General features: G+C 40.9%; 1 protein-coding gene across 1 annotated transcript in view; it reads left to right on the top strand.

Annotated features, from left to right (window-relative positions):
• The window catches only part of LOC133557151 (laminin subunit gamma-3-like), a 182,285-nt gene that overhangs the window by 9,358 nt on the left and 155,739 nt on the right, over positions 1-17,188 (top strand). Inside the window, exon 3 of the mRNA XM_061907396.1 lies at positions 16,587-16,775. Coding sequence (XP_061763380.1) covers positions 16,587-16,775 — 189 coding nt within the window. The remainder of the gene's footprint in view (positions 1-16,586; positions 16,776-17,188) is intronic.

The following is a 17,188-nucleotide window of genomic DNA, read 5'->3' as shown; positions in this document are numbered from 1 at the left end:
AAAATCAGGCACTTTAAAGCCTTTTTTCAGGATATTCCATGATGGGTAAAATTTTGAAAAAAACTTTGAAAAATAAATTAAGCCACTGGGAACTGATTTTTATTCGTTTTTACCATTCTGAAATTGTGATAACGTTCCCCTTTAACCTATATTCAATTGAATAGACGTCAAAGATAAGATATTTAATGTTCGAACTGGGAAAAAAAACGTAATTTTTTTGCAAATATTAGCTCATTTGGATTAAAAAAATAAAAAAAGCTAGCACAAGTGGCAAAGAAGACTGAGAACGTTGAGCAATTGCTCGTCAAACGCACAGGAAAATGGACGGTGGCTTCACAGATAGCAGAAATCAGGCACTTTAAAGCCTTTTTTTCAGGATATTCCATGATGGGTAAAATTTTGAAAAAAACTTTGAAAAATAAATTAAGCCACTGGGAACTGATTTTTATTCGTTTTTACCCTTCTGAAATTGTGATAATGTTCCCCTTTAACCTATATTCCATTGAATAGACGTCAAAGATAAGATATTTAATGTTCAAACTGGAAAAAAACGTAATTTTTTGCAAATATTAGCTCATTTGGATAAAAAAACAAAACAAAATAAGCTAGCACAAGTGGCAAAGAAGACTGAGAAAGTTGAGGAATTGCTCGTCAAACGCACAGGAAATTGGACGGTGGCTTCACAGATAGCAAAAATCAGGCACTTTAAAGCCTTTTTTCAGGATATTCCATGATGGGTAAAATTTTGAAAATAACTTCGAAAAATAAATTAAGCAACTGGGAACTGATTTTTATTGGTTTTTACCCTTATGAAATTGTGATAATGTTCCCCTTTAACCTATATTCAATTGAATAGACGTCAAAGACAAGATATTTAATGTTCGAACTGAAAAAAAAACGTTATTTTTTGCAAATATTAGCTCATTTGGATAAATAAAAATTAAAAAAAATCTAGCACAAGTGGCAAAGAAGACTGAGAAAGTTGAGGAATTGCTCGTCAAACGCACAGGAAAATGGACGGTGGTTTCACAGATAGCAAAAATCAGGCACTTTAAAGCCTTTTTTCGGGATATCCCATGATGGGTAAAATTTTGAAAAAAACTTCGAAAAATAAATTAAGCCACTGGGAACTGATTTTTATTGTTTTTTACCCTTCTGAAATTGTGATAATGTTCCCCTTTAACTTACATTCAATTGAATAGACGTCAAAGACAAGATATTTAACGTTCGAACTGGAAAAAAAATAAATTTTTTGCAAATATTAGCTCATTTGGATAAAAAAAAAAAAAAAAAAGTTAGCACAAGTGGCAAAGAAGACTGAGAAAGTTGAGGAATTGGTCGTCAAACGCTTATTCGGAATTTTCGGAATAATTTGTAGCTATATTTGCATCCAGCCTTTCCCTCCACCCACATTTAATGCCAAACAAACACTTACCAATCGACGGATTTATGTCGCTCCTGCATATTTTACCGGTGATGCTACGACAGACATGGCACAGAGATGTATGGATACCCCGCGACACTCAATCCTTGGTTAGAAGGCGATCGCCGAATAGCTTTAGTTTCTTCTTCAATTTCGTTTTCGCTATCTGCCTCCACACTCCAACCATCCATTTCAATACATGCGTAATCTGTTGAATCGCTTAAACCGCTGAAATCCTAGTCTGAATCCGAGCTAATGTCGTTATATCTTACTGAGCTATCCGCCATGTTGGCATCACTAAACGACGTCACAGGAAAATGGACGGTGGCTTCACTGATAGCGAAAATCAGGCACTTTAAAGCCTTTTTTCGGGATATTCCATGATGGGTAACATTTTGAAAAAAACTTCGAAAAATAAATTAAGCCACTGGGAACTGATTTTTATTGGTTTTTACCCTTCTGAAATTGTGATAATGTTCCCCTTTAACCTATATTCAATTGAATAGACGTCAAAGACAAGATATTTAACGTTGGAACTGGAAAAAACGTTATTTTTTGCAAATATTAGCTCATTTGGATTTCAAAAAAAGCTAGCACAAGTGGCAAAGAATACTGAGGAATTGCTCGTCAATCGCTTATTCGGAACATCCCGCAGGTGAACAGGCTAGTTGGGAGCAGGTGAGTGTCATGATTGGGTGTAAAAGCAGCTTCCGTTAGACTACTAGTTACCGCTGAAAATAACATTGTTGCACGCGTAGTCCCAACCCCGCTGAAGACACACAGATGCTGCAATTTAAACACAGATAAAACATTGGTTCAATCTTAAAAACGTACAAAATGCTGAAACTTCACATTGACATAAACATCATGGATGTTTACCTCAAGGCGATTATGAAGATACCGTATTTCCTTGAATTGCCGCCGGGGCGTTAATTAATTTAAAACCTCTTCTCACTCCGGCGCTTACCAAAGGCATGCGGTAAAAGTAAGCAGGCACTAATTATTTTAAAGGGGAACATTATCACCAGACCTATGTAAGCGTCAACATATACCTTAATGTTGCAGAAAAAAGACCATATATTTTTTTAACCGATTTCCGAACTCTAAAAGGGTGAATTTTGGCGAATTAAACGCCTTTCTATTATTCGCTCTTGGGGCGATGATGTCACACCTAGGTAGTCAATCCGCCATTTTCTCAAACACATTACAAATATCGAGTCAAATCAGCTCTGTTATTTTCCGTGTTTTCGACTGTTTTCCGTACCTTGGAGACATCATGCCTCGTCGGTGTGTTGTCGGAGGGTGTACCAACACGATCAGGGACGGATTCAAGTTGTCTTACGTGGAGTGTGCATCGATTAGCACTGCATGCTAATCGATGCTAACATGCTATTTAGGCTAGCTGTATATACGTATTGCATCATTATGCCTAATTTGTAGCTATATTTGCATCCAGCCTTTCCCTCCACTCACATTTAATGCCAAACAAACACTTACCAATTGACGGATTTAAGTTGCACCAGTGTCAAAAGATCCGAAAGTCCCTCGTCTGCACATTTTACCAGCAATGCTACGACAAACATGGCATAGAGATGTGTGGATACCCTGCGACACTCAAAGCAGATGCATTTCCAACGATAAAGTCAACTAAATCACAAAGGTTACTTTTGTTTATGTTATTGACTCTTGTGCTAATCAGACATATTTGGTTGCGGCATGACTGCCAGCTAATCGATGCTAACATGCTCTTTAGACTAGCTGTACGTACATTTGTAGCTATATTTGCATCCAGTCTCTCCCTCCACCCACATTTAATGCCAAACAAACACTTACCAATTGACGGATTTAAGTGTTGCACTAGTGTCAAAAGATCATAGTCCCTCGTCTGCACATTTTACCGGCATTGTTACGACAGACATGGCACAGAGATGTGTGGATACCCTGCGACACTCAAAGCAGATGCATGTCCAACGATAAAGTCAACGAAATCACAAAGGTGAGTTTTGTTGATGTTATTGACTTATGTGCTAATCAAACATATTTGGTCGCGGCATAACTGCCAGCAAATCGATGCTAACATGCTATTTAGGCTAGCTGTACGTACATTTGTAGCTATATTTGCATCCAGTCTCTCCCTCCACCCACATTTAATGCCAAACAAACACTTACCAATCGACGGATTGGCTGCGTCCTGAGTCCGTTGCTGTTCACGTTGATGACCCATGACTGCTGCACCAGGTCTACTACTAACCACATTGTGAAGTATGCGGACGACACGAGAGTAGTGGGCCTCATCCGGGACAACAACGACATGGACTACAGGGAGGAGGTGAAACATCTGGTTGACTGGTGCAGAACCAACAACCTGGTCCTGAACGTCGACAAGACCAAAGAGATCATCGTTGACTTCAGGAAGCACCAGTCCAGCCACGCTCCACTCTTCATCAACGGCACAGCGTTGGAGATGGTAAACAACACCAAGTTCCTGGGGGTGCAGGAACTTGTAAAAAGAGCTCAGCAGCGCATGCACTTTTTGCATGGGATGAAAAGAGCACAGCTCCCCCCCGTTCTCACCACATTCCACAGAGGCACTATAGAGAGCCTGCTGACCAACAGCATCTCTGTCTGGACTGGAGCCTGCAATGCTTCAGACTGGAAGTCCCTCCAGAGCTTGGGTGTCAAACTTTGGCCCGCGGGCCAAATGTAATTTCATTTGGCCCTTGAGGCAATAATAAATTAACATTAGAGCTGGCCCGCCGGTATTACACAGCTGTATCACCACATTCAACGCTAATTCTCATACTTGCCAACCCTCCCGATTTTTCCAGGAGAATCCCGAATTTCAGTGCCCCCACCCCCCGAAAATCCACCCGGACAACAAAATTGGGGGCGTGCCTCCAAGGCACTACCTTTAGTGTCCTCTACAACCTGTCGTCACGTCCGCTTTTCCTTCATACAAACAGCCTGCCGGCCCAGTCACCTAATATTTGCGGCTTCTACACACACACAAGTGAATGCAAGGCATACTTGGTCAACAGCCATACAGGTCACACTTAGGGTGGCCGTATAAACAACTTTAACACTGTTATACCACACTGTGAACCCACACCAAACAAGAATGACAAACACATTTCGGTAGAACATCCGCACCGTAACACTACAGAACAAATACCCAGAACCCCTTGCGGGACTAACTCTTCCGGGACGCTACAATATACACCCCCGCTACCAACACAACTCGATTTTGCATGTCACTATAAATTTATATAAGCCTTGCTTGTTCAATATTCAATGCAAAACTTGTTTGGGCCCTTATTAAAAGGTTAAGTTCTACTTTGGCCCGCGGGTTTGTTCAGTTTAGAATTTTGGACCACTCTGTATTAGAGTTTGACACCCTTGCTCCAGAGAGTGGTGAGGACGGCGGAAAAGATCATCAGGACTTCTCTTCCTCCTATCCAGGAGATCGGGAAAAAAGCCGCCGCCTGACCAGGGCTCAGAAAATCTGCAAAGACTCCTCCCACCCCCACCAAGGACTGTTTTCACTGCTGGACTCTAGGAAGAGGTTCCGCAGCCTCCGAAGCAGAACCTCCAGGTTCTGTAACAGCTTCTTCCTTTAGACCGTAAGACTCTTGAACGCATCATAAATAAATTATCCCCTCAACTCCCCCCAAAAATGGATTAACTCACTGGAATAAAAAAGACAATATAACATACAATCATAAACCTGGATGCATATGCAAAAGTGCAATATGTTTATCTGTACAGTAATCTATTTATTAGGGTCCGCCATGGGCAAAGGAACCTATTGAATCTGGTGCGTTTTGTTCTTTATCATTCTTTATTATTATTTTTTATTATTCCGCACCTATGCGCTGTAATTTGACCCCCTTAACATGCTTCAAAACTCACCAAATTTTACTCACACGTCAGTGTGGCAAACCTTCCCAAGTTATTAAGCAACCAAACCCCAAAAATGAAAATTGCGCGCTAGCGCCCCCTAGGAAGAAACAAAAAAACAGACTGCTTGTAACTTCCGTTAGGAATGTCGTAGAGACATGAAACAAAAACCTCTATGTAGGTCTGACTTAGACCTACATTTCCAATAAAAAACTTCTATACCTAAAATCAACAGAAATTTTGCAAAAACGTATTCACAGCAAAATTTGCGCAAAAAATGCTATTTTTGCCTCTCAGAGCTGTAATTTGACCCCCTTAAAATGCTTCAAAACTCACCAAACTTGGCGAACACATCTGGACTGGCAAAAATTGCGATTTAGTGAAAAAAAAAAAACCTTAAAACTCAAAATTGCGCTCTATTGCAATTTTTGAATAAAACACAGAAAAAACTGCTCCTAGGAAGAGGAAACAGATAAAACTGCTTGTAACTTCTGGTAGGAATGCCGGACAGACATGAAACAAAAACCTCAATGTAGGTCTCACTTAGACCTACATTTTGATAAATGGCATCTTTCAGTTAAAATCAACAGGAAGTTGGCAATTACCCCTTCAAAATAAAAGTTTTGTAAAAAGCCGTCACCTTTTTCCAGACAAAACTGCTTGTAACTTCTGTTAGGAATGTCCTAGAGACATGAAACAAAGACCTCTATGTTGGTCTGACTAAGACTAGGGCTTCAGTCGCGGGGGCAGCAGCCAAAGCGGAGCAGCCAAAGGCGGACCCGACCAACGCTGCTTGCAGCTTTAATTCTTTATTATTCTTTATTATTATTCTTTATTATTCCGCACCTATGCGCTGTAATTTGACCCCCTTAACATGCTTCAAAACTCACCAAATTTTACTCACACTTCGGTGTGGCAAACCTTCCCAAGTTATTAAGCAACCAAACCCCAAAATTGAAAATTGCGCGCTAGCGCCCCCTAGGAAGAAACAAAAAACAGACTACTTGTAACTTCCATTAAGAATGTCGTAGAGACATGAAACAAAAACCTCTATGTAGGTCTGACTTAGACCTACATTTCCAATAAAAACCTTCTATACCTAAAATCAACAGAAGTTTTGCAAAAACTCATTCAAAGCAAAATTTTCGCAAAAAAATGCTATTTTTGCCTCTTTGAGCTGTAATTTGACCCCCTTAAAATGCTTCAAAACTCACCAAACTTGGCACACACATCTGGACTGGCAAAAATTGCGATTTAGTGAAAAAACCAAACCTTAAAACTCAAAATTGCGCTCTATCGCAATTTTTGAATAAAACACAGAAAAAACTGCTCCTAGGAAGAGGAAACAGATAAAACTGCTTGTAACTTCTGGTAGGAATGTCGGACAGACATGAAACAAAAACTTCAATGTAGACCTACATTTTGATGAATGGCATCTTTCAGTTAAAATCAACAGGACGTTGGCAATTACCCCTTCAAAATAAAAGTTTTGTAAAAAGCTGTCACCTTTTTCCAGACAAAACTGCTTGTAACTTCTGTTAGGAATGTCGTAGAGACATGAAACAAAGACCTCTATGTTGTTCTGACTAAGACCAGGGCTTCAGTTGCGGGAGCAGCAGCCAAAGGCGGACCCGACCAACGCTGCTTGCAGCTTTAATTTATACCTGCACCTTATTGCTTTTTTTTTTTTAATCCTGCACTACCAAGAGCTAATGCAACGAAATATTGTTCTTATTTGTTCTGTAAAGTTCAAATTTGAATGACAATACAAATGAAGTCTAAGTCTAACAGGACGTTAGCTGTGAGGCTAGTAAAAAGTTAGCCATTAAACTAGCAGAAAGCATTTTCAAGAATGTTCAGCGGGCCCTTAAAAAAATTGCTCCTTAGCTCCTACCTGTAAAATTGACAGAATCTTAATTAATTGCTTGCAAGCTTGGACATAAGTTAATTAAAAAAATATATACAATAATAATAATGTAAAGACTTCCAAAAAGGATACAGCCCGGCTTAAAGGATGAAATGAAATCCGTTGGTTCTATAAATATGTGGAACATTCCGGAACTCACTGTTTAGCGTTTGAAGCTGCATCTCTGTTTTTGTTTTGGATGAAGCTTCCACGCACATCTGTTTGCCAGCAGCAGCAGCGTCGTGGCGGAATTAGAGCCTTTATCAGGCTTGGCTCATCACACGGGTACGGAACTGTCAGGGGGAGCTCGAAGATGGCTCTTTTAAAAAAAAAAAAACGTAAAGCCCGCAAATAGCTTCTTTTTCTCCATTTTTTTTTTTTTTTTTAATGTTGAAGCTGATTAAGCAGTGAGCTGGTTTTTAATTACTCTTATTTCCGAGTAGCAGTCACTTAAAATAGCGCGCCGACTTAATCGGTGATGAACAACACTTAGTACTCGGTGTAAAAAGGAGCAGGCTGTCCTGCACAAAAGGGAACATAATAGTCTTTCTGGGAAAAAATTAAAATACTGATAAAGGGAAAAAAAATAAAATAAAAATACTGATAAATGTAAGCAAAAAAAAAATATGTGGAGTTAATCCTTTTAAATAAGAAGTGAACAACATTTTCTTCACCGACAATTTGATTCATTAGAGCAGGGGTCGCCAACCTTTTTGAAACCAAGAGTTACTTCTTGGGTATTGATTAATGAAAAGGGCTACCAGTTTGATACACACTTAAATAAATTGCCAGAAATAGCCAATTTGCTCAATTTACCTTCAATAAATAAATCTATATATATATATATATATATATATATATATTTTAAAAAATGGGTATTTTTGTCCGTCATTCCGTCGTATTTTTGTTTTCCTTTTTACGGAAGGTTTTTTGTCGAGAGTAAATGATGAAAAAAGCACTTGATTGAACGGTTTAAAAGAGGAGAAAACACGAAAAAAAATTAAAATTAAATTTTGAAATATAGTGTATCTTCAATCTCGACTCTTTAAAATTCCAAATTCAACCGAAAAAAATGAAGAGAAAAACTAGCTAATTCGAATTGTTTTAAATTGAACGGTTTAAAAGAGGAGAAAAACACGAAAAAAATGAAAATTACCTTTTGAAACATAGACTCTTTAAAATTCAAAATTTGACCGAAAAAAATGAAGGGAAAAACGAGCTGATTTAAATCTTTTTGAAAAAATTTAAAAAATAATTTATGGAACATCATTAGTCATTTTTCCTGATTAATATTTATTTTAGAATTTTGATGACATGTTTTAAATAGGTTAAAATCCAATCTGCACTTTGTTAGAATATATAACAAATTGGACCAAGCTATATTTCTAACAAAGACAAATCATTATTTCTTCTAGATTTTCCAGAACAAAAATTTTAAAATAAATTCAAAAGACTTTGAAATAAGATTTAAATTTGATTCTACAGATTTTCTAGATTTGCCAGAATAATTTTGAAGAAATATTTCACAAATATTCTTCGTCAAAAAAACAGAAACTAAAATGAAAAATTAAAATTAAATGTATTTATTATTTTTTACTATAAAAAAAAAATACTTGAACATTGATTTAAATTGTCAGGAAAGAAGAGGAAGAAATTTAAAAGGTAAAAAGTTGTATGTGTTTAAAAATCCTAAAATCATTTTTTCTCTAAAATTGTGATCTTGTCCTTTCGGTCCTAACCCAAAGCTCATGACCATAGGTGAGAATGGGAACGTAGATCGACCGGTAAATTGAGAGCTTTGCCTTCCGGCTCAGCTCCTTCTTCACCACAACGGATTGATACAGAGTCAGCATTACTGAAGACGCCGCACCAACCCGCCTGTTGATCTCACCATCCACTACTAAACATACCTGCTCAGTGGCTTAGTGGTTAGAGTGTCCGCCCTGAGATCGGTAGGTTAGGAGTTCAAACCCTGGCCGAGTCATAACAAAGACTGTAAAAAAAATGGGACCCATTGCCTCCCTGCTTGGCACTCAGCATCAAGGGTTAACATTGGGGGTTAAATCACCATAAATTATGCTCCCCTCACTTCCCAGGGGGTGATCAAGGGGATGGGTCTAATGCAGAGGACAAATTTCACCACACCAATAGTGTGTGTGACAATCATTGGTACTTTAACTCTTCCCTCACTCGTGAACAAGACCCCGAGGTACTTGAACTCCTCCACTTGGGGCAGGGTCTCCTCCCCAACCCGGAGATGGCACTCCACCCTTTTCCGGGCGATAACCATGGACTGGGACTTGGAGTGGTGGGAGACCGTAACGAGAGTACAGCCCAAACGTCTCTCCTCATTGAGCCAAATTGAACTCTGTCCACACAAAGTTCCACACGTTTCATCTATTCCCACCACAGTCGCTTCAGACTCTGCTGCGAACCGATCCAGCGAGAGCTGAAGATCCTGGCCAGATGAAGCCATCAGGACCACATCATCTGCAAATTTCACCACACCTAATGTGTGTGTGACAATCATTGGTACTTTAACTCTTCCCTTCACTCGTGAACAAGACCCCGAGGTACTTGAACTCCTCCACTTGGGGCAGGGTCTCCTCCCCAACCCGGAGATGGCACTCCACCCTTTTCCGGGCGAGAACCATGGACCGGGACTTGGAGTGGTGGGATACCGTAACGAGAGTACAGCCCAAACGTCTCTCGTCATTGAGCCAAATTGAACTCTGTCCATACAAAGTTCCACACATTTTTCATCTGATTCCCAACCCAGTCGCTTTAGACTCGGCTGCGAACCGATCCAGCGAGAGCTGAAGATCCTGGCCAGATGAAGCCATCAGGACCACATCATCTGCAAAAAAGCAGAGACTTAATCCTGCAGCCACCAAACCGGATCCCCTAAACGCCCTGAGCAAAGTCGACGCAAATAAAGATTGTAGTTTTTCCCGATAAGAGAATCAATAAAGAACTGAATTGTTAAGCAGAACCAGAAAAATCGAACAAGTTCCCATCCTTACCGATCGGACTTCCTTTTGTGGCAGAACTTAATCGTACTTGAGTGCTTTCTGTTTTTGGTACTGCGCCGCTTTCAAGAGGTTTCTAAAAGCCTGGCAGGTAAAGAAAAAAAGGATGAACGCACATTTCTGGAAGAGGCTAATCTGCTGAAGACGGCGCAGGGACGGCGCAGGGACGGCGTGGCGCAGTGGGAGAGTGGCCGTGCGCAACCCAAGGGTCCCTGGTTCAAATCCCACCTAGTACCAACCTCGTCACGTCCGTTGTGTCCTGAGCAAGACACTTCACCCTTGCTCCTGATGGGTGCTGGTTGGCGCCTTGCATGGCAGCTCCCTCCATCAGTGTGTGAATGTGTGTGTGTATGGGTAAATGTGGAAGTAATGTCAAAGCGCTTTGAGTACCTTGAAGGTAGAAAAGCGCTATACAAGTACAACCCATTTATTTATAAGACAAAGCCCACGGGGGAGCAATAGGAGGGGAGGGCAGCGTCTGCCTCCTTACTGGGTCGTGTTATGCAAATGAAGGAGTCCTCAGAAGCCCTGAATGGGACTGATGTGCTCCGGTAAAGAGCCTCCGAGGAGACGTTAACGCGGCGGACTCGATCGCGGCCCTTTTTAAGTACGGCGACGATGACACAACTGTTCCTGTAAGCACAGACCTCCACTCACGCGAGGCTGCGAGAAGTAAGCGACCTGTAGTCCGTTTCGTAACAAAAGCGTCGCCTTGGTTACCTGTTGCCAAAAAAAAGGAGGATTTGAAGGCTAAGGAAACTTTTAAGTACAGCAACAAAAAAACCTTCAGGTCCTACATTTTGGAATATCAAAAAATAATTGCATAATGACGAGGGTATTCTATAATAAAGGCTGAATACCTTTAAGACAAATATTTAGGGCATTATTGGTATGAACATGTATTTTTCTTACTACGTTAAATCATTTTAATCTATTTTACGAAACAATGTTACGCCCTTTATGCGTTGACATATGTTATCTTGCCCTCCCTGAATGTTTGATTTTAGTTTGGCAGATAGGTAAACAGTATTTTAAGTTGTCAGGTTCAAACACTGATGACATCTTAATCCACAGACTAGAAGCAAGGAATCATGCAGAGACAGAGTTCAATTTGGCTCAATGAGGAGAGACGTTTGGGCTGTAATCTAGTAACAGTTTGGAAATTATTTATTGTCAATTCTTAACATGCGCAAGACACATACGAACTAAAAAGTACATTTTCGGCACACTCCCACGAAGAGCACCCATACGTTACAGGGAGACAAGATGGGACCGCCGACGGATCAGCCATTTATGCGGCGCTCCTTAAAAAAGGTGGGGAAAATGTGATATTGGGAAAGGGGGCAAGAGTAAAAAAAATATCAGTCAAAGGCTGGACCCACGGGTGGGGGTCCAGGCTGAGTTCAAGGGAAAAAATCAAATTTGCAATGCACACATAAACATGTTAAACTTAATCACGACAACTCGCACAGAGGGGGGGTGGAGCCCTGTAAGGCCCCGAGGGGGAAAAACAAGCGGTGGTGAAGGCGTTGGGTTAAGGGAGGGGAGGTGTGTGCCCAATTGTCTTGGGTGTGATGGTGCAATGTTTTTGTAGACTAAGGCCGATCTGAAAAAGTTCGACTCCAGGTGTCGTTAAGAAGGGAGGGAGGTCAAAAGCGTTCCCACCACGCTCTAAAGTCCAGCCCACGTGCTTCGTCTATTTATTTGGGCGGTCCCTGTTTACATCACCGAAGCTTCTGCTGAAGGAAGGGGTTAATCTCAGCAGCTCCAGTTGGACACAATTCACGACTATTAATTAAATGCAAATTTGCTGACCCTTGTGATATCGCCCCGTTCGGCATTGGCAGTCAGCAGGCCGTTCCTCGACGCTAATACAAGACGACTTCCAATCTTTGGATTTGCAAGTCGTCTCTTTGCATGGATAGAGAAAGTACTACTTCGTCCTCTCCAAGGTTCTCATAGTCATCATTGTCACCGACGTCCCACTGGGTGTGAGTTTTCCTTGCCCTTATGTGGGCCTACCGAGGATGTCGTAGTGGTTTGTGTTGTGGTTTGTGCAGCCCTTTGAGACACTAGTGATTTAGGGCTATATGAGTAAACATTGATTGATTGATTGATACTTCAACACAATTGATAATAACTATAGCAACGGCCCTTAAGCATAAGAGTTGTGTGATAATTCATCCATAAGTTTGAGATGGAAAAAAACTTCCAACTTGAGGTTTGTTGGCGGTCCCCACATTGACGTTACTGTCAAACTCATAAGCACATGAAGAAAATTGTAATATTATACACAAAAAAGCACACATACAAATCGGAATCATGTTAATTCGACAGTACAAAAATTATGATGCTAGCTTGATGCTAATGTACAATGGACGATGCATTGACAAGCTATCAAAAATTAGCATTGTAGTTTTAAACCTGTACAAAAGTTTAACAAATTACTGTATGTCAAAGGAAAAAAAATTCTATACACTTTATATACTACATATATTGGCCGCATCGGACTATAAACCGCAGATATATACCGGTATGAAAGATTTATTAAATGTTCATATACATACCTTAATTGTTTCCAAACGGTGCCAGTTACATGGCAGTAAAACGGCTGATTAAACAAAACAGATGTCATCGTCATGGACCCACTAGCTGCAGGAAGCTAGCTCTAAAATCAGCTAAACAGACTCAATAACGCCACGGTGACGTTGTGGTGAATTAACAAAACTGGAACAACGCAAAAAGATTGTCAGGTAATAATACTAACACAGACACTTGTCAATGCATTAGCATAGTTGCTAATGCTTAAAATGCTAGGTTGATTACATTGAAATTTTATGTAAAACTATGCATGAAAACACCCACTAATTTTTCAAACCGCTTCAACCATTCTAGTGTCAAAACATTCCTCTTAATCAGGACAAAAAACTGAGTTTTTGTTTTATGATCAGCATTTAGTGTTAATTTAGTGTGTGTATGCACGCTACAACAGCTTCTTCTGTCAGCTTGCTCTGTCCTCAGCACCATGGACAGCGGCGGTGACCTTTGCTCCCTCCACAATTATGTGGTGAATTGAATGAGAAGGTGGGTCCAAACCTTTGGCCTGTATTATATGCTGTTATGGTAATTTAGTGTGTGTATGCACGCTACAACAGCTTCTTCTTCCTGGTTGGATGTGAGTCATAATCAGTAATAAAACCTTTTTTTTTTCACCCTTTTTTCTGGCGACTACTCTTTTCACATTTTTCAACCCACTTCGGTCTAAACATTCCTCTTAATCAGTACAAAAAAAGGGAGCTGTTCTTTTAACTGGAAACATTCATGGTTTTCCTGAAAGTTCCAGAAATTCCGTAATACCCTTTTTCAACTCAACACGTTACTACTTCAACATTTCCCCGACCGATTTCAAAAATTCCAACTCCAGCCACTCCTCATTGCTCTGTCCTCACCACCATGGACAGAGTCGGTGACCTTTCCTCCTGCAATTTAGTGTGTGTATGCACTCTACAACAGCTTCTTCTTCCTGGCTGGATGTGAGTCATAATCAGTAATAAAACCTTTTTTTCACCCTTTTTTCTGGCGACTACTCTTTCCACATTTTTCAACCCACTTCAACCATTTTTAATGTCAAAACATTCCTCTTAATCAGTACAGAAAAAGGGAGCTGTTTTTTTTTTAACTGGAAAAATTCATGGTTTTCCCGAAAGTTCCAGGAATTCCGTAATACCCTTTTCCAACTCAACACGTTACTACTTCAACATTTCCTCGACCGATTTGAAAAATTCCAACTCCAACCGATCCTCATTGCTCTGTCCTCAGGACCATGGACCGAGGCGGTGACCTTTCCTCCTGCTATTTAGTGTGTGTATGCACTCTACAACAGCTTCTTCTTCCTGGCTGGATGTGAGTCATAAACAGTAATAAACCCTTTTTTTCCCCGCCCTTTTTTTATGGCGACTACTCTTTTCCCATTTTTCAACCCACTTCAACCATTCTACGGTCAAAACATTCCTCTTAATCAGTACAGAAAAAGGGAGCTGTTTTTTTAACTGGAAAAATTCATGGTTTTCCCGAAAGTTCCAGGAATTCCGTAATACCCTTTTTCAACTCAACACGTTACTACTTCAACATTTCCTCGACCGATTTGAAAAATTCCAACTCCAGCCGTTCCTCATTGCTCTGTCCTCAGCACCATGGACAGAGGCGGTGACCTTTCCTCCTGCAATTTAGTGTGTGTATGCACTCTACAACAGCTTCTTCTTCCCGGCTGGATGTGAGTCATAATCAGTAATAAAACCTTTTTTTTTTTCCACCCTTTTTTTTATCGCGACTACTCTTCAAATTTTTCAACCCACTTCAACCATTCTACGGTCAAAACATTCCTCTTAATCAGTACAGAAAAAGGGAGCTGTTTTTTTAACTGGAAAAATTCATGGTTTTCCCGAAAGTTCCAGGAATTCCGTAATACCCTTTTTCAACTCAACACGTTACTACTTCAACATTTCCTCGACCGATTTGAAAAATTCCAACTCCAGCCGTTCCTCATTGCTCTGTCCTCACCACCATGGACAGAGGCAGTGACCTTTCCTCCTGCAATTTAGTGTGTGTTTGCACTCTACAACAGCTTCTTCTTCCCGGCTGGATGTGAGTCATAATCAGTAATAAAACCTTTTTTTTTTCCAGCCTTTTTTTTATGGCGACTACTCTTCAAATTTTTCAACCCACTTCAACCATTCTACGGTCAAAACATTCCTCTTAATCAGTACAGAAAAAGGGAGCTGTTTTTTTAACTGGAAAAATTCATGGTTTTCCCGAAAGTTCCAGGAATTCCGTAATACCCTTTTTCAACTCAACACGTTACTACTTCAACATTTCCTTGACCGATTTGAAAAATTCCAACTCCAACAGTTCCTCATTGCTCTGTCCTCAGCACCATGGACAGAGGCGGTGACCTTTCCTCCTGCAATTTTGTGTGTGTATGCACTCTACAACAGCTTCTTCTTCCCGGCTGGATGTGAGTCATAATCAGTAATAAAACCTTTTTTTTTTCCACCCTTTTTTTTATGGCGACTACTCTTCAAATTTTTCAACCCACTTCAACCATTCTACGGTCAAAACATTCCTCTTAATCAGTACAGAAAAAGGGAGCTGTTTTTTTAACTGGAAAAATTCATGGTTTTCCCGAAAGTTCCAGGAATTCCGTAATACCCTTTTTCAACTCAACACGTTACTACTTCAACATTTCCTCGACCGATTTGAAAAATTCCAACTCCAACCGTTCCTCATTGCTCTGTCCTCAGCACCATGGACAGAGGCGGTGACCTTTCCTCCTGCAATTTCGTGTGTGTATGCACTCTACAACAGCTTCTTCTTCCCGGCTGGATGTGAGTCATAATCAGTAATAAAACCTTTTTTTTTTTCCACCCTTTTTTTTATGGCGACTACTCTTTTCACATTTTTCAACCCACTTCAACCATTCTACGGTCAAAACATTCGTCTTAATCAGTACAGAAAAAGGGAGCTGTTTTTTTAACTGGAAAAATTCATGGTTTTCCCGAAAGTTCCAGGAATTCCGTAATACCCTTTTTCAACTCAACACGTTACTACTTCAACATTTCCTCGACCGATTTGAAAAATTCCAACTCCAGCCGTTCCTCATTGCTCTGTCCTCAGCACCATGGACAGAGGCGGTGACCTTTCCTCCTGCAATTTAGTGTGTGTATGCACTCTACAACAGCTTCTTCTTCCCGGCTGGATGTGAGTCATAATCTGTAATAAAATTCTTTGTTTTGCTTGGTCAGTGTAGCCATCTTGATGTTTTGTTTGGTAAAACTGTTGTATGTTCAAACTGCCATGACCCCCTTACTCACTCTGCACCAGTTCCTTCTTCATATTTAATAAAGCAAGCGGCTGCATGGACGGCATATTAGCAGGGGGGGATAAGTATATGACTAATATGGCACAGCAGAGAGAGGGATTCATAATAAAGCGGGCAATTTCACCTAAATCCCCCCCTTTAGGGTGGCTGGGAAAAAACTGAGGAGGGATTTGACGCCAGGCGGTGTGAGCTGTGATGCCGCCTTATCAGCTGGGTAATTTGCTCTTGTATAAACACGAATTACGCTATCTCAGCGCCCCCCCTCCTCCCCGACAGCCGACAGTCCCCTCATTAAGGCCTGTGTGAAATGAGATTAACTAAATTATGATCCAATCCCAGAGTACATCATCTCTCCCTGTGTCTATTTCCAGTGAGCTCCCCTCTCCTGCCCCCTCCTCCCGGCTCATCCTTCTCCCGCCTGACCTTTTTCCTTTCCGGTCTCGGCCCCGGCAGGTTGCGACTGCAGCGGGAGATCGGACCGGTGCGTGTTGGACATGGAGCAGTACCGGCGCACGGGCAGCGGGGGGCGCTGTCTGGACTGCGGGGGCAACACGGACGGCGCCCACTGCGAGCGCTGCCGGGAGAACCACTACAGGAAGTCGCCCGGCGAGGCTTGCCTGCCCTGCGATTGCAACGGAGACGGTGAGCGCCGACATTTTTGTTTTTGTGTCAATGCTGTAAAGGGACAAGCGGTAGGAAATAGATGGATGGATGCTCCAAAGCATTCACACTTGTTCTTCTTCTCCAGATTTTGGCGTGCTTTACCTTCCACATTTTTCCAACTTCAAACTGTTCAGCCTATTCAGGAATCACTTTGACAAATTCCAAAAATTCCCAGAATCCCAGGTTTCCGGGGACATTTTACCCATTTTAAAATGAATTGGCCATTTTTCAGGCTTCCACAATTTTAACATTTTTCAACCGATTCAAACTATTCTACCTTCAACACATTCCACCCATCCTGTGAATCATTTTTCTAAGTAAAAAATAAATCCAGGAATTCCCAAAATTCCCTTTTTTTCCCAAAACTTTTTTCACCTACTCAATTCCACATT

This window comes from Nerophis ophidion, linkage group LG08, assembly GCF_033978795.1.
Source record: "Nerophis ophidion isolate RoL-2023_Sa linkage group LG08, RoL_Noph_v1.0, whole genome shotgun sequence".
Lineage (NCBI taxonomy): Eukaryota > Metazoa > Chordata > Actinopteri > Syngnathiformes > Syngnathidae > Nerophis > Nerophis ophidion.
This window is presented reverse-complemented; position numbering and strand designations above follow the sequence as displayed.